Genomic DNA, 22,876 nt, shown 5'->3' on the forward strand with positions numbered 1-22,876 from the left:
GCAGAGTCTAGAAAACTGCAGGTGAGGGTTTAGTAGACTGAGAACAACCTAGAGCCAGAGGACCCTAACAAGCCTGACCCACTGGTTCTGCCACATTCCAGACCCAGTGTGGCCACACCCTGTGCCAGCCTGGCCTCCACGGGAGTGCCCTATGCAGAGGGCCCCTGCCCCTTCAGAGCCTCTGGTAAAAGCTCTATTGTCCAGAGGCCACTAAAAGCCGTGGGCATAACACAAAGGACTTGATTTCCCTGTGGGTCCTGGGGGAAGGAGGCGTGCAGGGCTGGTACAGCTGAGTTGCAGGGCTGGTACAGCTGAGTTTACAGCGCCTACCTGCTGCATCTGGCACTCCCACTTTCTGTCTCCTCCCCAGAAGCTCTCTAGACTCCTCAGCCTTCTCCAGTCCTACTTCCTTATTCGTTGAATGTATTGCACCTCTCACAAATATTTACTAACTACTCTGGACCAGGCTGGGTGCAGGGGACACGCCAAGTCTGACAATTGCAGGCACAGGTTCAGTCATCATCACCATCATCCGAAAGAGAGGACCAGAGCATCACTCTAGCACATACAATGCTGGAGATGGAACTCAGGACCTCATGCTTGGCACCTCCAAGGCGTGTGCGCGCGCGCACACACACACACACACACACACACACACACACACACCCCTGTCCGAGGTGAGGGAGGGCAAAGGGGAGTTCACAGTAGGCAACTAAAACAGACTTGGAGGAACCGGGTTGCCTGGAGGCAACAACAGGAACTGATCTTGAATGTCAGTTCAGCTCCCAGGAGTCCTTAGCTCTTCCTTGGTGTCTGTCCTTGGTGCTAAGGCGAAGACCGGCCATGTACCAAAGTGAGATCCCCACTTTGCCTCTTAGCACCTAGGCAACCTCGGGCCCCTGGGGAATTGGCCCCAGCAGGAGCTGCCTTGGGGCCCCTGCGGGATTAAGAGGGGCACCTGCAGAGGTGGGCACTGATAACTATGACTCCTCCCCGGGCCGCGTGCAGAGCCACCCCCGCCCAGCCCCAGGCCGGGCCGCACGTCGCAGCTCCTCGCGGGTCCACGGAGACCCTGGGGGCGCTGGGTCTGGTCTGGCGGGGCCGCGGCGGCCGCAGCATTTCCGGGCCGGACAGAGCAGCGAGCGGGGGCAGGGCGGCCCAGGCCTGCGCGCGCCCGGCGTGACGCGCCCCCTCATTTGCATGCCGCGCGCCGATTGGCCCGGGCGGCCTCCGGGCCCGAGGCCGGCCCCCTCCCCCTCCCGCTGCAGCGGCGGCCGCAGCTGGTCTCGGTGTAAACAAGTCGCCGCGGCTGCGAACCCGGGCCGGGGGGGGGGGGGGGACGGCGCCCACTAGGAGCGCCCCCACTCCCAGGCCAGGCCACCCCGGAGGACCGGGCCCCCGCGCGCCCAGGCGAGGTGAGGTCCCCAGCGGCAGGGCTGCGCGCCGCCCCGCCCGCGAGGACTGCCCCCTACCCACCCCCCGCTCGGTGCATCCCCCACCCCCGCGCCCCAGGTGAGCCCCGGGGTCGCAGGTAAGGCTCCGCGGTGCAGGTAAGATCCTCTCGATGCGGACCAGGCCCCAGCGCCCCAGCTGAGAGCCCCTCCCCTGCTGGATGATCACTTTCAGGGGGGCCTCCTGCCATCTCCAGGTGAGGGACCCTCTCCCTCACGTGGCTTCCCCATTGCCCCCGAGTGACAGCGACCCTCCACCCGTGGCAAACCGGAGGCAGTCCTAAGAGTCTTCCAATTCCTCAGCCCTCCATGGGCCCCCTACACAGAGAACTGACAGTTCTTGCACCCCGAAGCCCCTTTCCCCAGCCTTAGCTGCCAGGGCAGCAGGTGCATGACTCACCTGGCGCTCCGCCTAGCCTCAGTTTCCCTATCCATGAAACTTGTGGCCTCTCTCAGTGAGTCTAAAGTGAGACTGGCTGGGAGCCCCCAGGAGATGCTGTTGGCTCTGGGGAGAGGAGCCGGCAGCCAAGTGTGACAGAGAGAGCCCCTGTGGCCCTGGGCGTGTCTGCCTGAGTGTGGCCCTGGTCCTGACAGCCCCCTCGCTCCCTTCCCGGCAGGCACTGGGCTCCCTCTGCTCCCCGTGGGCCGCTCCCCGCGTGGGGCCACTGCCCCCGGCCCCCGCCATGGTGCGGATCTCAAAGCCCAAGACGTTTCAGGCCTACCTGGATGACTGTCATCGGAGGTATAGCTGTGCCCACTGCCGTGCTCACCTGGCCAACCACGACGACCTCATCTCCAAGGTGAGCAGGTGGTACCTGGAGCTGCTAGAGGGGCAGCAGCCTGGGGACTCCCCAGCAGTAGCCCTGACCCCCTCCCCTCCTCTCTGCCTCCCACCCCTTTAGTCCTTCCAGGGCAGTCAGGGGCGTGCCTACCTCTTCAACTCTGTGTGAGTACCATCCTCCCTCCCTCCTTTCTCCTGAAACCCAGTGCTGCTACTCAGACTCCCAAGAGGCCCCTGGTTCAGGCATGCTACCGTGTTCACACTCTTCTCTCAGAGGCTTAGGATGGAAAAAGGCTTCACTGTGCCAGAGCCCATCCCTTCGACAGCCCCCATGTCTCCCCCAGGGTGAACGTGGGCTGCGGACCAGCCGAGGAGCGGGTGCTGCTCACGGGCCTCCATGCCGTCGCCGACATCCACTGTGAGAACTGCAAGACCACTTTGGGATGGAAATATGTGAGTCAGTGACCACTGATCCAGGCCAGCCCATGATCCCAGCTCACAAGCCCAGTCATCTTTTGGGGGCATTTTGGCCCAGTCCAGGTCAAACTGTCTCTCTTACCCCCCCCCCACCATTCTGCAAGGGTGTCTAGAAGTTTTCCTTTAACCCATCCCTCCTTCTCCTGGGTGTGAGCACCCCCACTTTAGAAAATGCTTGGCATGTGTTCTCACCAGTCATTACAACAATCCTGTAGGTAGAGTCTATTATTACCTCCACTTTCCAGAAAAAGGAAAAAAAAAAAAAAAAGGCCCAGAGATGTTAGGTAACCTGCCCAAAGTCACCCAGCTGGTAAGTAACAAAATAGGACAAGAATCCTAGTTTACTCCCCCACCACCACCCCTGTAAACCTCCTCAGCTGCTTTTCACTCCTGGGTCCGAGAAATTGTCCCAGGACTCCATAGCCACTGAAAGAGCCCCCAGGCCTTCTCCTCCACTGCCTTCCCTGCTGCTGTCCAGGATCTGATTTCACTTCCTTATCTGACAGTGGAGGATAAGGCCACCACTTGGCACCTAAGATAGTTACAAGGATCAGATAAGCGGCAGAAGGTGCTCTTGGGAGAATGCAGGGGCCAGGGTTCCTCTGTTGGGGGCTGCCTCTATGAAATGGATGCTCCAGGAAGAAACAGACAACTGGCCCAGACCTCAGTTACTTTGCGTTAGCCCTGGAAGGATGAACTGGCCTCTCTGGGCTTCTTACAGTCTAGAAGCCAGGTGCTTGTAAGGCCAAGGAGATTAACCGGGTCTGCAAACAGGCAGCACAGGTCTGGGGAGGAGGCCTCCTGGACAGAGCATGACCTGCCAGTTCCATTGTACTCTCTACTGGCCAAGCCAAACACACTCCTGGAGGCCTACACTGGCCCTGGGCTACCAATTTGTAATCCCTGAATTGTTTCAAAACTGCCATACCCAGTAGTTGGGGCCAACCAATCATTAGTATTTTAAAAAAGTAGCCATGGTGCAGAGTTCTGTCTCCTTGCCCTGCCGGTTTCCAGCTGTGGATCTGTGGGCAGGTTGCTGAGCTTGTCTGGGTAAGTTTCCAAATCCTGTGTAGAATGGGGTCAGTCACCTGCAGCCCCTCCAACCCCTGTCCCTTCTGTTACCATAAGACCTGGCTGCAGGGATGACACCTCGCCCCTCCTTCCAGGAACAGGCCTTCGAGAGCAGCCAGAAGTACAAAGAGGGGAAGTACATCATTGAACTCAACCACATGATCAAAGACAATGGCTGGGACTGACCTCCGCGGCTCTTGGCGCCTGTGGCTCCAGCCCGGCCTGGCCGCCAGGGGGCGCCACTGGCTTCTCTCCGCGGAAGGGAGCTCTGGACCCTCAGAGTCTCTGCAGTGGAAGGATCCAGCTCCTGTACATATATTTTATTGCATGCACTGTGACCTTGGGGGGGTGATCGGAAGGTGGACGACGCCCCCACACCTCCCTGCGATCTGGCTGGCTTGGATCTCATTTTCAGCCCCGTCCCTCCCCGCCTGCCCTATAGATATGGCCTGTGTGCTGTGCTCTCGGCCCCCCTGCCCCCTCCGCCCCGTGAACTCCTCCCACCAGACCCCTTTCGCCCCACGCGTGTCTGCTCCCCTTGTTCTGTAGCGTTTGTACATAATAAAACAATGGAGTGGAGACAGCCCCGGGCTCACATGGAATCTAGGAGTGTGTGTGGGGAGGGGTTCAAATGCAGGTTCCGGTCTCTGAGGACCCCGTGGGCCAAAGCTGGGCGCCAGCGCCTCAGGAACGGATCTCAGTCATCTTCTTGGGGCCCCCGACGGGTCTCCCTGCCCATGGTTCCTGAGCCCACTCGGGCTCCGCAGGCCTTGACCGCAGCTCACTTGCGTCCTCAGCATTTTGCTGCCGCCTAGGGGCAGCTCTCCTGGGAGGTGCCCATGCCGCCGCTGCCCGCGCCCAGGGGGACTACAAGTTCCAGCGGCCCTCGCGTGCCCGTCGGTCGTCTTTAGGGGAACCGCGATGCTGAGCCTGCTGGGAATCGTAGTTCGTGGGGTTTCCTCAACGCGGGTCCTTCTGGGGAGCTTATCGTCCGAATCTGTCGAGCAGTGGGCATCTCTAAACTTTGGGGACCTGGCGGAGAGGGGGGCTTTTCCGATCGGGAACCCAGAAAGGCTTGGGAGTTGAGGGCCAGGGCTCCTCAAGGCCCCCATGTGCCGCTGTTCCCCACTGTCATGCTCCATCCAGCCAAGCCGCGTCAAGGGGCGGGGGAGAGGCGTGGTGGGGGTGGGGGGGGTCACCTGCCAGAAAAGCCTGGGAAGCCAAGGTCTGCCCCCGGACTCGGGGCTTCATCCCCGCCCCTCAGTAGCTCATCCCTAGCCGGGGCTACCCCGTGGGAACCGGGACCAGCTGGCCGGAAGCGCCAAACTGTGTCCCCGTTGAGCCCCTGGGGATCAATCAAGCCGAGGAGTTAATTATGTAATGAGGGGGCAGGGGGTCGAGGCTAATGAAGCCTGGGGGAGGGAGAGTACCCAGGTATCCGGCCCCCTTTTGGACCCCTTCCAGCCCCCAGGGGTCTCCACTGCCGCCCAACTCCCGGGCCCCAAAGAGGGGAGGGGCTGTGATCCTGGGTCTGGAAGGGGCTGAGCTGTGAGCTATAAAGGGGGCATCTCAGCACCCGGCCTGACCCGAGGCCAGACAGGACTGCTCCCCCATGTACCATCCCAGAGATCTGTACTCCTCCCTGGGGCCCGGCTACCGCCTGGGGCCCCCCCAACCCGGGGCAGACCCCAGCTTCCCACCAGCCCTGGCAGAGGGTTACCACCACTACCCTGGGGAGCAGGGAGACCCACTCCTGCGTAGGGGTTGGGTGAGTTGTGGCCCCCGGCTAGCCCCTCATTCTCCCCCACCTCCAGATCTGGACCCTCCCAAACTGGATTGCTACCTCCCCGGGGGCATCGAGGCTGCTTCCCGCACCCTGGCTGCTCCCCCACCTCTGCCCCCACTGCCCCCAGCCCTGGGCACCGAGTCGGCGCCCCCAGCCCCGGAGACCTTGCACTCGCTCCCGGGAGTCAGCCTGAGCCTGGAGAACCGGGAGCTGTGGAAAGAGTTCAACTCCGTGGGGACGGAGATGATCATCACCAAAGCTGGGAGGTGAGGGGGCCAAGCGGGGCATCCACTGTGTCCCTGTTGGGAGTCTCTTGAGAAAGTCAGAGTTCTCAGTGATGGGGCTACTTCTGGGGGCTTTGGGGGGGGGTGCTGAGAGAGGTGGGTAGAGATCTGCCTAAATCAAGTGTGACTGGATCACTGGATGGGGTCATTATGTGGCACCATCAAGGAATCAGTCTGTAGAGTCCTGCTGTTTCAGAGACCCTTTAGCAAGGGTCGTAGGTCATTCTGGGCCGGGATCCAGTGGCTGGCAGGATACTGGGTTAATATGTGGCTTAGCTCACAGGCCAGTGTGTAGCTGGAGACGGGATGGGCCGGGAGGGAAGTCAGACTAGCCAGTGACTGACCTGAAAGAAATCTGGCCAGGATGGTGAGGATGTGACTGGGTCCTTTCCATGTCACAGGGAGGCAGGGTCTGGTCAGCACATCCCTGCAGGGGGGGGGGTCTTTGGGCTCCAAGTCTAGGTGCCTGCCTATGAGCTGCTTTTTCTTTCTTTTTCTATTTCTTTTCTTTCTTCTCCTTCCTTCTTGTCTCTCCCCACCACCTCTTTTCTTTCTCTTGGAAGCAAGTCTGTCCTGCCAGTAGCTGTAGATTCTGATGATGATCAGTGACACCAGGAGGCTCCTGGCATGATTTCAGGGAGAGAAAGTGTCACCCTAACTTCTGGTGGAAACTGAGAGAGGCTTGGTGTCAGCAGTCAGGCCAGCTCCCAGACTGCTGTGACCTTGGGCAGATCACCTGTCTGACTTGTCCACAACCTGTAGAGTGGGAGGAAGCAAACTGACTCCCCTACCCTCTGGGGTTCTTTTAATATTTATTTTAAAACTTTAGGGACTGGGCAGTAGTGTACCTACTTGAACACAAGGATCTGGGTTCAAGCCTCTGGTCCCAACGTGCTACATACAGGTGCCTCTCTCTCTCTCTCCCTTCCTTCTGAATTTCTGTCTCTATACAATAAATAAAAATAAAATAAATAGCTTAAAAATCAGTGGTCCAGCAGGCAGTACAGTGGATAAAGCATTGGACTCTCAAGCAGGAGGTCCCAAGTTCAATCCCTGGCAGCACATGTACCAAAGTGATGTCTGGTTCTTTCTTTCTCTCTCCTCCTTTCTCATTAATAGATAAAATCTTTTTGGCGTATCGCACCAAAGTAAAAGACTCTGGGGTGGGTGGGTGGGGAGAATACAGGTCCAAGAAGGATTCAGAGGACCTAATGGGGGTTGTATTGTTATATGGGAAACTGGAGAATGTTATGCATGTACAAACTATTGTACTTACTGTTGAATGTAAAACATTAATTCCCCAATAAAAAATAAATAAAATAAAATTTGAGTTAATTAAAACTTAAAAAAAAGAGGTAAATAAATAAAATCTTTTTAAAAATAGCTTAAAAACATAAGAACTGAATTTTAAAAATTTTAAATGGGGGCCGGGCAGTAGCACAGTGGGTTAAGCTCATATGGCATGAAGTGCAAGGACCTGCGCAAGGATCCTGGTTCCCCGGCTCCCCATCTGCAGGGGGGTCGCTTCACAGGCAGTGAAGCAGGTTTGCAGGTGTCTATCTTTCTCTCCCCGTCTTCCTGTCCTCTCTCAATTTCTTTTTTTTCTCTTTCTCACTCTCCTATCCAACAACAAAAGAGATGGCAACAATAAGGGCAAGAAAGGTAACAAAACGGGAAAAATGGCCTCCAGGAGCAGTGGATTCATGCCCCACCAATAACCCTGGAGGCAAAAAACAGTATTGCTCAGCTCTGGGTTATTGGGGATTGAATCTGGGACCTCAGACGCTCAGGGGTGAAAGTCTTTTGCAGAACCACTATGTTGTCAGCCCTCCAGAGTTCTAATCTCACCCTCTCTCCACATTCTGTGGGAGAACTGGGGGGCCTGTGCCCACAGCCCCTTGGCTTAGAGTGACCACTTGTGGCCAAAGGGTACAGCAGGCCCCTCCACGCCCTCCCTTGTGCAGGCGCATGTTCCCCGCTTGCCGGGTGTCGGTCACCGGCCTGGACCCGGAGGTCCGCTACCTGTTCCTTTTGGATGTGGTGCCAGTGGACGGAGCCCGCTACCGCTGGCAGGGCCGGCGCTGGGAGCCCAGTGGCAAAGCCGAGCCCCGCCTGCCTGACCGAGTCTACATCCACCCTGACTCACCTGCCACCGGGGCCCATTGGATGCGGCAGCCTGTGTCTTTCCATCGGGTCAAGCTCACCAACAGCACACTGGACCCCCATGGCCATGTGAGGCCCAGCCAGAGCACAGGCTGGGAGTGAGGGTGAGGGGAGGGGGGACCAGGGCTAGGAGTCAAGATTCTCACTTATCTCCCCCACCCCACGCCAGCTGATTCTGCACTCCATGCACAAATACCAGCCCCGAATACACCTGGTGCGGGCCGCCCAGCTATGCAGCCAACACTGGGGGGGCGTTGCCTCCTTCCGCTTCCCCGAGACCACTTTCATCTCTGTGACAGCCTATCAGAACCCACGGGTAAGTGACCATGCTCGGGAGGTGATGGTTCCCTGTACCCTGGCTGGGCTCTGGCAACTCTGACCCTAGGTATGTGTCCCCCTATCTCACCCCCTACCCCTAAGATCACACAACTGAAGATCGCAGCCAACCCCTTTGCCAAGGGCTTCCGAGAGAATGGCAGGAACTGTAAGAGGTGGGTCATGGTCTTTCTTGTTCATTCAACAAGTGTTTACTGGTTGCCCTGGGGGCTGGACACTGCACCGGGTGGTGTGAACATGATGGTAAGTGGGAATATTGGTTTGCTTGCTTCACTACTATTTACCACCTGCTATGTGGATCTACGTGAGTACTGATACTTGGTGCAGGAATCAAATGAGATTGAAGTAAAATATTCGGGAGTTGGGCGGTAGCGCAATGGGTTAAGCGCACATGGCACAAAGCTCAAGGCCCAGCATAAGGATCCCGGTTTAAGCCCCCAGCTCTCCACCTGCGAGGGAGTCGCTTCACAAGCAGTGAAGCAGGTCTGCAGGTGTCTTTCTCTCCCCGTCTTCCCCTTCTGTCTCCATTTCTCTCTGCCCTATCCAACAACGAAGACAACAATAGTAAGTACAATAATAACAAGGGCAACAAAAGGAAATTTTTAAAAAGTCTCTTAAAAAAAAAAGTAAAATATTCTAGATTTTTTTTTTCTTAACAGAGCACTAATCAGCTCTGGTTTATGGTAGTGCCAGGGATTGAACCTGGAATTTCCATTATGCTATCTATCCCTGCCCTATTGATCTCGCATATGGGTAAACCACCACCTGGCCTAGGAGTCAACTAAGAAAAACAACAACAAAAGATTGAGAATGAGTCTGGAGCAGAGTGAACCAGAGCATCACTATGGTACATTTATTGTAATGCTGTGGATCGAACTCCTGACCTCATGTCTGAGAATCTAGTGCCTTATCCACTGCACCACCTCCTGGACTATAGGAGTCAGTTCTAAAGAGAAAACAAAGCAAGGAGGGAAGACAGGAAGGACTGGAAGTATTAAGACAGCCCTGTACCAGATGTAATACAGCTGACAGATGTCACCAGGACAGGCACCCTCCAGGGATGAACCCAGACAAGAAAGGTCCCCAGTTTAGCCAAAAGGCAGCAGTGGCAGAGGTGGGAAGCGGGCATGGAGGGAGGAGCTGGGATCCCACCAGTTCCTGGCACACTAAACAGTGTCTCTAGTGCCTCCAATGTAGGAAACCACTGGGAAATTTTCAGTGGGGACTGAAACCCAGCTCTGCCACTTCATAGTCACTTCTCCCTCTGGCCATCGGTTGTCACATCTGTAAAATGGGTATCACAACGGCGCCTCCCTGCTAGGGTCCCCGGGATGAAAGGCCTGGCACCTGGCAAGTGCTAATATTGCCGTCGTCATCACCATCATCATCGTCACCTTCATTCCCCAGGGAGCGGGACGCCCGTGTGAAGAGGAGACTACGGGGCCCAGAGCCAGTAGCCGCAGAGGCCTATGGGAGTGGAGGTGAGCACTGTCCCCGTGGTGGTGGGGTTCCAGCCAAGACGCTCACCCTCCTGAGCTCAGTCCGGCCCTTCTGTCTCACAGAGGCACCCGGTGGCCCCTGCGACTCCACACTGGGTGGGGACATTCATGAGTCAGAGCCAGAGCAGGCCCCAGTGGCCAGGGAGGCTGTCCCTGCCCCACTGTGTGGCGGCCCCAGCGCTGAGGCCTACCTCCTGCACCCTGCAGCTTTCCACGGGGCCTCCGGTCACCTTCCCACCAGGCAAGTGAGCAAGAGCACAGGGCTGTTCTGGGGTGGGTGGGGGGCAGGGCTCCCTCACTCCTGTTCTAACACTTCTTTCCATTTTAGGAACCCCAGCTTCTCTGAGGCTCCAGACTCTGGGCGCCCAGCTCCCTACTCGGCGGCATTCCTGGAACTGCAGTCAGGGCCGGGGGGCTCAGGATACCCCACAGCTGCACCCCCAGCACCCTTTGCCTCGCACTTTCTCCAGGGGAGTCCCTTCCCCATCCCCTACCCAGGGCCTGGGGGTTACCTGGATGTGGGTTCCAAACCAATGTACTGAACTGCAGCTGGGGCCCCTTACTGTCCCCTCCCCCACATACCTCCAGCTCCCTTCCCCCAGGCCTACAGCACCCCACTTCCACTGTTCCCATCCCCCACACCAAATGGCCACTTTGGGCCTCCCCCCACCCCTACTTCACACTTTGATTCACTCCACCCCCCTCTGGCTTCAAAGCTGACTAAGCTACTGGGAGGCCAGCTGGGGCCAGCTTCCCCTTCCCGGCTCTCACCTCTGTGTGAATGGATAGGGGCTCGGCCTGGCCAAATGGGGCCCCAGGCCCGCCTCCTGGCTTCACCCTTGGGCTCTGTGAGTTCTACCCCCCCCACTCCCCAACAAGCCTGTTTTCAGGACCAGAGTATTTCTGTTAATAAAATTCCAAAGACACCAGTGGTCTGGGAGCCCTGGACGGGTGCTACCGGCCCCACACAGGGCTGAGTGAGCAAAGCTTTGTGGGGAGACCACAGTCCTGTGGTTGGTTTCTATCCAGCTGTTGACCTTGAGCCTATAGCTCAACCTACTCTGGGCCCACTTCCTCCTGGAGTGCTGACCCACTCTGAAAAGGAAGATGGCCTCTCAGAGGAAGCCTCTTGTTGCCACCGCTGGATGGGGGACTAGGAAGATCTCAGGCCCTCCAGGCCCTCCAGGCCCATCAGCCTCAATCTAGTCTGAAGGAAACCCAAGAAACAGTTTTCTTCTTTTATTAGAAGTTTTTTTTTCTTTTTTTCTCTCAAAAATTTTATCTAAAAACAAACCAAAAAAAAAAAAAGGAATAAAAGAAAAAACAAAAAAATTATTGGAAACTTCATGGTTCAAGTGGGGAAGAGAAGAGAGGAGGCGAATGAGCTGAGGCTCCCCGCCTCTCCAGAGAAAGTCCTCACCCTCAAAGAGCCCTCTTCAGGGAGAGTGCAGAGCTGGGGTCAGCCCCCCCCCACTTTGCCCAGCCCAGCCTCCACCTGGAGAAGAGGGCAGAGTCACAGTGGTCCGAGGGCCAGCGGGGCTGGGGGGCGGGGGACCGAAGGGGTCACAGGAAGTAGTCGGCCACAGGCTTCTTGGAGGGGATTCCCCTTGTCTCCTGAGGAGCGGCCTCAAAGATGATGAAGTCTTTCTGGAGATGCTCATCCAACTCCAAGATAGCTGCCACGTTCCCGCAGCTGGAGGGCGAGGGCAGCCATGTTAGGGGAGTGGATGACCAGCCGGGCCCCGTCTCCAGCCCCCCAGCCCCGGCAGCTCACCGGTAGCAGTAGTTGGGCGCTGACCACACTGTGAGCACAGTCTCATTGAAGTGCCACTTGTAACCTTCCATCACCAGCTGGTGGGCGCGGCAGATCATGTCAATGTCATTGGCTGCGTTGAACTGGGCCACCACGTCGCTGCCAAACAGGTACCCAGCCCCTCGGGGGCTTACTCCCCAGCCCGTTGTGTCTGAGGCAAGAAAAGAAAAGGTAAGGGTAAGCTGATAGGAGCCCCGAGACTTTTCTGGTTGCTCCCTAACCCTATGGGGGCAAGAGGCTAGGGTACAAATGTGTTGGGGGGAGGGCTGGGTGTGAGGGACAGCAAATGCAGGAGCAGACAGGCTCCGACAGGGCAGTCACTCTCCAATCAGAATGCCTGTGGCACTTACTATCTGAGAAATTCGCATGAGTGAAAGGAGGAGTTTGTGACAGGAAAGCAGGCAGAACAGGTGAGTGGGAGCAGTGGGCAGGGCAGCACAAGCCTAAACAACCCTGGATCTGCCCCAGGAGGCAGCTCAGGTAAAGCTCTGAACTCACATGCCCTAGGTCCTGAGCTTATCCCTGGCACCACGCATGCCAGAATGCTGCTTTGGCCTCTTTCTGTGTCCTCTACCTACCTATCTCTTGTGAGCTAAAAGGAAGGAAGGGGGGAGTCGAGCGTTAGTGCAGTGGGTTGAGTGCATGTGGCGCGAAGCACAAGGATCGGCGTAAGGATCCCAGTTCTAGCCCCCGGCTCCCCACCTGCAGGGGCGTCGCTTCACAAGCGGTGAAGCAGGTCTGCAGGTGTCTATCTTTCTCTCCCCGTCTCTGTCTTCCCCTCCTCTCTGTCCTATCCAACAACGACATCAATAACAATAATAATATAACAATAACACAACAAGGGCAACAAAAGGGAATAAATAAATATTTTAAAAAAGGAAGGAAGGGATGAAAGAAGAAACGGAGAAGCGAGGGGGAAGAAAAAGAAAGAAGAGTTCTGGATTGCCATTTAGGAGACTGGGGTCTTCAAACTTGGCTCTGCGCCATTCAGCCAAGGGACTCCCCCCAAAATCAGGGGTCCCGGTGGGAAGAGGGTGTCATTCTTGGGAATCAAATCTCTGCAGAATCTATCATCAAGTTCAAGTGCTTTCACATTCAAGAGAGAATTCAGGGCCTGAGAGACAGCATAATGGGTCTGCAAAATAACCATGAGCTCTGAGGTCCCAGGTTCAATACCCAGTACCACCATAAGCCAAAACCAAGCTAGATACGCCTCAAACCCTTCTGAATTCCAAGCACCCAGCTTCCTGCTCCCTACGAAGCTCTGCCTGGTGTGGTCCCTCCTCAACTAAGGGGTGTCCAAGGGCCCTGCCCTTACCTTCAGGGTCAGACCAAAGTAGGTCACACATGGGTCCGTCATGAGGCACCTCTTGCTTCCGGTCAATTGTCCGGATCTGATCCAGGGTTTGAATAGAGGGAGAGAGGCCCCCATGCACACAGAAGATCTACCGGGGAGAGAATTAGAGACACAGAGGTGGGGTGCTGAGGCGAAGCCCCTCCTGGCTGGCCCTGCCCTGCCCCAGGCCCTGCAGCCCACCTACCTTGCCATCGATGATGGCCGACAGGCTGAGGTAGTCGAAGATCTCTGTGCAGTAGCGCCACACGGTTACCGAGCCGTACTTGCGCAGGCACTCGTCATAGAAGCCATAGACCTGGGTGATCTGGCGGCTCTCGTGGTTGCCCCGGATCAGGGTGATGCGATCAGGATAGCGAACCTGAGGGGGCCACACAGAGCCAAGGCTGGAGTCTATGCTCTAACCCCCCTCCCCCCACCCCATGTGTCTTGCACCTTCTAGCCCTGCTCTGGTCCAGATTCAGGGACCCTTAGACACTGCTGCCCCAAGGGTGAAGAGCTGGTCCTTCCCCATCACCAAACCCGACGTTCCTCTTCCACTTGCTAGGGACAGAGCCCGTCCTCAGCAAGACCTCAGGGTCCCCTCCAAACTCTCCCTACCAGTGGCTACCAGCTGAATGCAAGCCCTGCCACTTTCTGAACTCGGGTGGGTGGGGTCTCTATTTCCTCCCCAGTCTGCTGCCCTTTTAACCTTCTGCCAGGGCCCCAAAAGGATGCTCCAAGTCAAAGAGAGCACCTCTGACCACCCCATTGTGTGGGATCTGTGCTGCACCCCCCCCATCAGTGCAACTCTAAGCTGAGGGAGGAAGGAGCAGGGGGGAGCACAAGGAAGGAGCTGAAGGGCTTGTGGTCTGGAAGCTGTCCCCCACCTTGAGCGCCAGCAGCAAGAGGAACGTTTCCACGCTGTAGAATCCTCGATCCACAAAGTCCCCCATAAAGAGGTAGTTGGTTTCAGGGACATCGCCACCCACCTGGGGGTTGGAGGGAGGTCAGCTGGGTCCCACACTGTCGTATCCCCCCCCCCCACCTGATGTAGTGGCCCACTTTCCCATGGGGGCAGGCCCTTTCACAAAGCCCCCCCTCCCCCAATCAGAGGCCAGCCTCTTGCCTCCACTCTATTTGCCTGACTCAAAGCCTCCACTTTCCAGTGAAGGGGGTGATCAGCCACCCCCAGCCCCACAGGTGCCCCCTGCCCAGGGCTGTCCCACACTCACTCTGAACAGCTCCTTGAGGTCATAGAACTGCCCGTGGATGTCTCCGCATACCTGGGAAGTGTCGGGGCGGGGGGATGGAGCTCAGAGTCTGAAGGTCTGTTTCCAGAAATGTTTTCCCAAATTCCCAATGCCATCAGCAGATCCTGCCCCACCCCCTCAGCCTGGCATGAAGTCACTCTCCCTGCCGCTCGACACACTGAGGGCTAAGTGCCCTGTGGGCAAAAGCAAGAGCCAGGCCCTCCCAGCTAGCCCTGCAGCTCCCAGAGGACCAGGCCCCACTGCTCGCGCTCTCCTCTCCTCTCTTCAGGAACTCAGGATAAAGCCAACAGTATCACAGAGCACAGAGGAGCATGCAGAGTCCAATCATCCCCCAAATTAAGAGTCCTTCTGCCCTGGTTAGGAATACCCCCCCCCAACAAATCAAAAGACCCTTTTTTATTTTATTTTTTTTAAATTATTTTATTTATTGGATAGATACAGGCAGAAATTGAGAGGAAAGAGAGTGATAAGAGAGGGAGACAGAGATACTTGCAACACTGCTTCATCACTTGCAAAGCTTTCCCCTGAAGGTGAGGACTGGGGACTTGAACCCAGGTCCTTCTGTACTGTAATGTGTGTGTTCAACCAGGTGCACCACCACCCCGTCCCCAAAGACCCTTTTTTTCTTTAATTTTTTTAATATTTATTTGTTCCCTTTTGTTGTCCTTGTTGTTTTATTGTTGTAGTTATTGTTAATGTTGTTGTTGGATAGGACAGAGCGAAATGGAGAGGAGGGGAAGACAGAGAGGGCGAGAAAAAGATAGACACCTGCAGACCTGCTTCACGGCCTGTGAAGCGACTCCCCTGCAGGTGGGGAGCCGGGGGCTCAAACCGGGATCCTTATGCCGGTCCTTGCACTTTATGTCACATGCGTTTAACCCGCTGCGCTACCGTCCGACTCCCAAAAAAACCTTTTTTATAACTTTTTGTTTTTAAATTAAGTTCTTAATGAGACAGAAAGAAAATCAGAGCGTCAACTCTGCAACAGGTTATCTGCTGTGCTACCTCCCGGGTCATCTCCCCTCCCTCTTGACTTATTTGTCAGAGAGAAAATTCTAGAGCAGCACTCGGGCTCAGGTGATGCCGAGGATCAAACTCTGGCCCTCACATGTGTAAGCCTCGCGCTCTAGCCTGAGCCACCCCCCCCCACATGCATTTTACAATAAGGCTCCTTGAAGATGGGGGTGGGGCACATCCATGGGGCCCTCTGGAGGGGCAGCAGTACTCACTGTGACTGGAGAGTCCACTCTCTGCACGTTGCTCTCCTCCACCAAGATCTCTCTGCAGATGAGAGAAGCCTGAGTCAGAGACAGCCCAGGCCAGCCTGACCTGGCTTTTGTTGTATTGGGGTGGGCATCAGGGGTTCTGGGGAGGTCCTGACACCTCTACAGGGTAGGAGTGAGGTGTGCACACCCCCAGGGCAAGATGGCCAACACTCAATGCCCTTCCGGGGTGTAAAGAGCTCACCCCTTACACCGGCCTCTGTGGCTGAGCCAACAGCTCACACCCAGCTAGCAGCTCTCCCCTTTTGCCCACAGGGCCCTGGCTCACACTGCCTGAACCTCTAAAGCTCCTCTCTGCCTAAACTGGGGACCCCCTCCAAGCTGAACGAAGACAATAGGGGCCGGGGAGCATGCATCAGTTACATCTTCAAAGTGATCCACTACAACTTTTTTTTTTTTTTTAACCAGAGCACTGCTCAGGTCTGGCTTATGGGGGTACAGGGGATTGAGCCTAGGACTTTGGGGCCTCATGCATGAGAGTCTCTTTGCATAACTATTATGCTATCTACCCCGCCCCTACTGCTACTTTGTTTAAAAAAACTTTTTTTAATATTTATTTATTCCCTTTTGTTGCCCTTGTTGTTTTTTATTATTGTAGCTATTACTGATGTCGTTGTTGCTGGATAGGACAGAGAAATAGAGAGAGGAGGGGAAGACAGGGGGAGAGAAAGATAGACACCTGCAGACCTGCTTTACCACTTGTGAAGCGACTCCTCTGCAGGTGGGGAGCCGGGGGCTCGAACCAGAATCCCTAAGCCGGTCCTTGTGCTTTGTGCCACGTGCACTTAACCCGCTGTGCTACAGCCCGACTCCCCTATTGCTACTTTTTAAAAGATGATTTCTTATTTATAAGAGGATAAGGAACACAGCGAAGTAGAACATTGCTCTAGCACATGTGATGCTGGGAATTAAAGGCAGAACCTCATCCTTGAGTGCCCAGTGCCTTTTTTTTTTCTGCTTTAATTTTTTCAATATTTTTTTCTTTTTATTTATTTTTTATCTTTATTGGATACGACAGTCAAGAAATTGAGAGGGAAGGGGGAGATAAAGAGGAAGAGAAACAGAAATAGACACACCTGCAGCCCCGCTTCACCACTTGCGAAGCTTCCCCCTGGAAGTGGGGACCAGGGGCTTGACCCTGGCTCCTTATGCATTGTAGCATGTGCTCTCAATCAGGGGTGCTGCCACCTGGCCCCTTTAATTTTTCTTATATTTGATAGGACAGACAGAAATTGAAAGGAGGGGGACATAAGAAAGGAGAGAGACAGAGAAACAACTGCAGACCTGCTTCACTACCTGTGAAGCTTCCCCTCCCCCTACAAACTGGGCCTGGGGCTTGAACTCGGCTCCTTATGCATGGTGGGCTCAACCTAGTGTGTCACCACCAGGCCCCTATGCAGTGCCACCTCCTGAGCTGTTACTAATATACATATGTAATAATGTTAATATACACAATAATATATATTTAATTTGTTTAGAAGATAGACTTGGGTTTCACTTCTTGAAGTGCCCTTGACTCCAATGGTCAAACACAAAACCCACCATCAGTTACAGACGCAGATGCAAGCAATTCCATATTCCCACGCTCCATCCCTGAAGCCCAATGCGCCCATGACCATTCCAGTTCACACCACGTGCCAGGCCTGCAGGGGGCGCTCTGCACAGAGATGCAGCCAAGCCGCCTTCCATGCTGGGCCACAGCCACACAGGCAGACAGGGACAGACGAAGCCTCGTCCCAGAGTCTGGCTCCTTCAGCCAGCTATTCTGAGAGCCCTCAGTCTTTCTGCCGGTCTCCTGCCACTGAGCTTCCAGAACTCAGGAAATGGGTCTGAGGGTTCTGAAAGAAGTGAGGTACAAGAAGGCACTTTTCCTTATGGCCACCTGACGGATAAGGAAGCCAAGGCTGGGAGAAGGGCGGAGAAGGTTACAAAGCTGGAGTGAGGGGTGGGGACAGATAGCATAATGGTTATGCAAAGAGACTCTCATGCTTGAGGTTTTGAAGTCCCAGGTTCAATCTCCTGCACCACCATCAGCCAGAGCTAGTCAGTACTCTGGTAAGAAAACACAAAATAATTAAGTAAATAAAAAAAATAATAATAAAAGCAAAATAAAAAAGCTGGACTGAAGGTCTGAGCAATGGGAAACTTGGTAGAGCACATGTGAAACCAGGGACAAGGATCCTGGTTCAAGACCCCCATCCCACCTATGGGCAGGACACTTCACAAGTGGCTAAGCTGTCTCTCTATCCCCTCTCCTCTCTCCATTTCTATCTCTATAAAAACAAACACCAGAGTGTGACTCAGCTGAATTCAGGAGCTCAGTTTCCTGGGAACTGATTCTAGTGCCTTCCATGAACTCCAGTTAAAACGCCACACCTATGCCAACGGGGCCCCAGCACGGTCTGGGAGCCAGGCGAGCTGCTGACGCCCCTGTGACAAGATAAGTGACCAACCCCCTCAGAGCAGCTCACTCTCACTTCCAGAGGGAACCCGACTTTGGGGGAGTGTCCAGCACAGTGCTGGGTCCCGCCCCTGCATCTGCAGCCCGTGCCTATGACCACCAGAGTGGGCCAGAGCAGAGGCACCGTGACCTGGCCAGGTCACAAGGCTCACAGAGAACAAAGCTGGGATTCACAACACCACAGGCCTGCGGATTCAAACCCCTCTGCTTCTCTGGATATGCCAACATCTCTAACAGGAGCTCCCAGTTCAAAGCCATGTCTCTGTGTGCCCCTCTCTCAGGGGTGTGTGTGTGTGTGTGTGTGTGTGTGTGTGTGTGTGTGTGTGTGTGTGTGAAAGAGAGAAAGAGAGAGAGATCACAGAGGCTTCACTCCTCCGGGTTGATTTTTTGAGATACAGAGACACAGAGAGAGAAGAGGGGAAGGACAGAAGAAGAGAGAGAAGTGGGGGAGAGAGAAACTACAGCACTGGTTTCCTTCAGTGTGGTGTGGGCAGGGCTCAAACCCACTCGACAAAGCAGCATTATCCAAGTGAGCTATTTCTTGCCGGCCCTGCACAAGCTCTTCATAGTAACCACTCTGGCCTGGGCCCCCGGTAGCTCTCCAAGGCCCTGGACATTCTCTCTTCAGATGTGGCCTGGGATAATACTGGCTGACTCATCTCAGAGAGGTAGCTCCTAGCTGCCACTGATGTTCAACTGGGAGGCTTCTTCTTTTTTTAATTTTTAATGTATTTTTTAATTTTACATACTTATTTTCCCTTTTGTTGCCCTTCTTTTTTTAAAAAAATATTTATTTTATTTATTTATTCCCTTTTGTTGCCCTTGTTGTTTTCTTGTTGTAGTTATTATTGTTGTTGTCGTTGTTGGATAGGACAGAGAGAAATGGAGAGAGGAGGGGAAGACAGAGAGGGGGAGAGAAAGATAGACACCTGCAGACCTGCTTCACCGCCTGTGAAGCGACTCCCCTGCAGGTGGGGAGCCGGGGTTTGAACCGGGATCCTTATGCCGGTCCTTGTGCTTTGCGCCACCTGCGCTTAGCCCGCTGCGCTACAGCCCGACTCCCGCCCTTGTTCTTTTTCATTGTTGTAGTTATTATTGTTGTTGTTATTGATGTCGTCGTTGTTGTATAGGACAGAGAGAAATGGAGAGAGGAGGGGAAGACAGAGAGGGGGAGAGAAAGATAGACACCTGCAGACCTGCTTCACCGCCTGTGAAGCGACTCCTCTGCAGGTGGAGAGCCGGGGGCTCGAACTGGGATCCTTACGCTAGTCCTTCACTTTGCACCACGTGCACTTAACCCACTGCACTACCACCTGACTCCCAGGAGGCTTCTTCTGTCCTCCAGCCTCTCACAGTCCCTCGCTGCCTCTCACACAGCCCAAGTGCCTCTGCCTGGCTACTGGCCCAAAACAACCTCCCCTTCCAACTAGGTAAGAGGCTTTGGCCACGGAGCTTTCCTCTCAGGGCCTCGGTCTCCTCCCCTGAGGATCACTCGTACCCGTCCGGACCGGCCTGCAGGTTTTGTAGCGCACGCTACCCATGTGTTAGCTACTGTCATCACCACACTGATCCAGGGCCTGTGGGGAACATAAGACTTCTGCAGGTGTCTGTCTTTCTCTCCCCCCTCTCTGTCTTCCCCTCCTCTCTCCATTTCTCTCTGTCCTATCCAACAACAATATCAATAACAATAAGAACTACAACAATAAAACAAGGGCAACAAAAGGGAATAAGGGAATAAATAAACAAATATTTTTTTTAAAAAAATGTCCATCAAGACAGAGGCAACAGGGATGACTAAAAACATTTCGAGAACGATTTGGTTAGAGAAATGTTCCTAAGATGACGGAAAATGGAAGAGTCACAGATACGTATTTAAAAGGGGCTCTGGCCTGCTCAGCAAACTCCAGCCCCACCTGCCTCCAAGTGTGTCTGTGGGAGGTGATGTGGAGCAAGAGCCTTTGGACTGTCTGTTCAGACCGACCCCAGCTCCACTACCTTTTCTCTCGATGACCTTTAAGAGTCATGGCTTCCTGCTGAGCAGGACAGAGCGGACGATTCCAGCCCCATGGGACTGCTGGGGCTGCCGCGAGGAGGAAATGGATACAGAGTCTTTGCTAACTAAAGCCAGGCTCACAGTAGTCTGTTGTTCAATAAATGGGGGGGGGGGGTCAGCCAACTCCATTCCCACAGTGCTCTGGCTGGGTGGAGGCCACAAATAGCTCCTGAGGCAGGTAAGAGACCTTGAACTTACCTGCCTGTCTCAGGGCCCTGCCTCCCTCAGCCACCCAAATCACTTCTGGGCAAGGAAAATAGCTCACTTGGACAGTGCGCTGCTTTGCCATATGTGTGACCCAGGTTTGAGCCTGGCCTTCACCGTCCTGAAGGAAACTTGGGTGCTGTGGTCTCTTTCACTCACTCTGTGCTTCTCTCTCTCTCTTTTTTTTTTAATATTTATTTTATTTATTTATTCCCTTTTGTTGCCCTTGTTGTTTTATTGTTGTAATTGTTGTAGTTATTATTGTTGTTGTCGTTGAATAGGACAGAGAGAAATGGAGAGAGGAGGGGAAGACAGAGAGGGGGAGAGAAAGATAGACACCTGCAGAGCTGCTTCACCGCCTGTGAAGTGACTCCCCTGCAGGTGGGGAGCCGGGGGCTCAAACCGGGATCCTTAAGCCGGTCCTTGTGCTTTGCGCCACCTGCGCTTCTCTGTCTCTAGTTCAAAGAGTCAGACCAGAGGCAGTGAAGGCCCAGAGGTAATTGGGGGGGGGGGATAACAATGAACAAAAAGGAAAAAAGTCACTTTAACCTTTCAAGGCCACCTTCTCTTGGAAGCCTTCCGTGATGATGTCAGTGCACACCAGCAATGCCCTCCCCCAGAGCTGTCACTACTGCACCAGGTGAGAGCCAGCACCAAAGCTTGACTACAAGCTCATCCCAAGCACGGACTCCCCACAGCTGTCTCGTTCTGTACTGTGTCCCTCACTTTCCAAGGATCTCTTGATCACCAAACACAACTAGTTAGGTGGCAGGGTCCAAACTCCCACGGAAAGACAGCACATACCAAAGCTTGGGACCATCACCTCCCATACGACTCTGCCCTTCACAGCCTGCGAAATTCTTATTCGGCTCACTTGCTACCCTCTCTTAAGACTTTCACACTAAACACTAAAGCAATCCCACCCGCTTGCACGATGGCCAGAAAAGGGTCAGTCAACACACAAAACCGGATTCAGCCACCACCCCTGCCTTCTGCAGACTGCGAGCACAAAAGGGTTCTTACTTGAAAACAGGCGACAATTCCATCCACCTTTAAGCATTCTTAAGACTGAAATCATTTTGTAAACCAGAATCTGTAGCTTTGCTGCCCTGGACTTTTGTTCTTGCTGACCCTCCTTTTTAACACTCTTTTCCCTGCTGGCTTTACCCCAAAGCTCCGCTCCTCCTCCAAGAAGCCCTCTCTCGACTCCCACCCAGTACCCTATAAAGGAATATTCCCCCTAAGTGCTTTCTGTAACTTCTACCCCATTGAAAATGCTTCAGATAGTACTTTTAAGTGTCTCTGTCCAGCTGTCTTTCCTCAACAGGGCGGCCTGCTCCGCGAGCCAAGGGGCCCTCCTCTGCGGAAGCTTCCGGCCCGAATCAGGCCCAAAGTCAGCCGGGAAGTCGGGGCTCACCTCGCCTTGGCGCACAGGGCCTTGACCTCGCTCTCTTTGATGAGCTCGCAGCGCCGCAGCTGCTCGATCTGCCGGTCCAGGTCGCTGATCTCCGCCATGGCCCACCCCCCGGCGCGGGTCAGAGCCGGGGCCGCCGCCCCCTCCGCACCGCACAGGGGTCTCCTGGGGAAAGCGAAGACGAGCCCGCGGGTTAGGGGGCCGGCTGGAGACAACTCGACTCTGGAGCTGGCCCGCGCGCCCCCCCTTAGTCCCCGAGCCCCCAGTGTCCCATCGCCCTGGCCGCCTCCCGCTAGCTCCCATCAGACTTCCCGGCCCCGCGTCGGGGCCTGTGGCCTGGAGCGACTTCAGGCTATTACCGCCGCTGCGACTCCGGCTCCGGCTCTCCGGGTCCCTACTTTTCCCCTTCACTCCGCTTTGGGCCGCCACCACCCCGCTCTTACTTCCGGCCCCGCCGCGGAAGCTAGGGGAGTCCAGTTCCGCCGGGCTCCGGACGTGATGTCATACACAGCCCCGCCCACGCCGCGCCCTTAAGCCCACATCCCAAGCGGAGGATGAAAATGCGCTTCAGGAACCGGATGTTGGCTGGCTGCGGGCGGAAGTTCCTCTGGGCGGGACGGTGGGCGGGGCAGTCGCAGGTCTGGTTCAGACCGCTCCAGTCTTTCTCAAGGACGCTGCAGTTGAGCCTGTTTGGGTTCCACGTTTTCGTTTACTCTTCTGAATCGGTCTCCCCTGCCACAGTCCCCTTGCAGTGTCATTTTTGTCTTAGGGACCCTCGTAGCCCCAGTGCTTAGAACAAGGCTGCAGGTATCCCAAGGATGAAGGAATCCCAGTCCAAATGGCCCACTCCTTCGGTGGCCCCAGAGAAATGTCTCTCATGGAGGATCCCCCTAGCTGAAAGTTCACCTTCCCGTGGTGAGCCTCAGTGAACAAGCCTAGACAAAACAGTCCTCGTTTGCTTTCTGTTGTCTTCCAGTTTTACACCCTTTACAATAATTTTATTTATTAGTGAGAGAGATCTCGAGCATCACTTTAGCACATTGAATGCTAGGAATCAAACTTAAGATCTCATGTCCACAGATCAGATAATTCTGTCTGCTGCACCACCTCCTGGATTACATAACCCACTTTAAAAAGTGGCTTAGGGAGTTGGGCGGTAGCTTAAGCAGCGGGTTAAGCGCAGGTGGCGCAAA

The 22,876-nt window shown here is 54.9% G+C and overlaps 3 protein-coding genes across 5 annotated transcripts; 2 read left to right on the forward strand and 1 right to left on the reverse strand.

Annotated features, from left to right (window-relative positions):
• Positions 1-1,254: 1,254 nt before the first annotated feature.
• On the forward strand, positions 1,255-4,364 carry YPEL3 (yippee like 3). 2 transcript variants are annotated; one of them, XM_007534657.3, is made up of 5 exons: positions 1,255-1,415; positions 2,069-2,251; positions 2,354-2,397; positions 2,577-2,685; positions 3,876-4,364. In XM_007534657.3, the coding sequence occupies exons 2-5, from the start codon at positions 2,135-2,137 to the stop codon at positions 3,963-3,965; spliced, it is 360 nt and encodes a 119-aa protein (XP_007534719.1). In that variant the 5' UTR covers positions 1,255-1,415; positions 2,069-2,134; the 3' UTR covers positions 3,966-4,364. The 2 variants fall into 2 exon arrangements, with proteins under 2 accessions (XP_007534719.1, XP_060029007.1); XM_060173024.1 differs by lacking the exon at positions 1,255-1,415 and adding an exon at positions 1,495-1,648 and having other exon boundaries at positions 2,168-2,251.
• A 145-nt stretch (positions 4,365-4,509) lies between these two features.
• On the forward strand, positions 4,510-11,029 carry TBX6 (T-box transcription factor 6). The gene is made up of 6 exons (XM_060173015.1): positions 4,510-5,832; positions 7,815-8,082; positions 8,183-8,329; positions 8,434-8,504; positions 9,757-9,830; positions 9,912-11,029. The coding sequence occupies exons 1-6, from the start codon at positions 5,393-5,395 to the stop codon at positions 10,388-10,390; spliced, it is 1,479 nt and encodes a 492-aa protein (XP_060028998.1). The 5' UTR covers positions 4,510-5,392; the 3' UTR covers positions 10,391-11,029.
• Positions 11,030-11,074: 45 nt separating this feature from the next.
• PPP4C (protein phosphatase 4 catalytic subunit) lies at positions 11,075-22,183 on the reverse strand. Of its 2 annotated transcripts, none has more exons than XM_007534660.3 (9): positions 22,043-22,183; positions 21,687-21,848; positions 15,498-15,549; positions 14,230-14,280; positions 13,885-13,986; positions 13,203-13,376; positions 12,980-13,106; positions 11,623-11,812; positions 11,075-11,541 (listed from the first exon to the last, which is right to left on the reverse strand). In XM_007534660.3, the coding sequence occupies exons 2-9, from the start codon at positions 21,782-21,784 to the stop codon at positions 11,412-11,414; spliced, it is 924 nt and encodes a 307-aa protein (XP_007534722.1). In that variant the 5' UTR covers positions 21,785-21,848; positions 22,043-22,183; the 3' UTR covers positions 11,075-11,411. The 2 variants fall into 2 exon arrangements, with proteins under 2 accessions (XP_007534722.1, XP_016048707.1); XM_016193221.2 differs by having other exon boundaries at positions 22,030-22,140.
• Positions 22,184-22,876: the final 693 nt, after the last annotated feature.

This window comes from Erinaceus europaeus, chromosome 15 (assembly GCF_950295315.1).
Source record: "Erinaceus europaeus chromosome 15, mEriEur2.1, whole genome shotgun sequence".
In the NCBI taxonomy this organism is placed as follows: Eukaryota; Metazoa; Chordata; class Mammalia; order Eulipotyphla; family Erinaceidae; genus Erinaceus; species Erinaceus europaeus.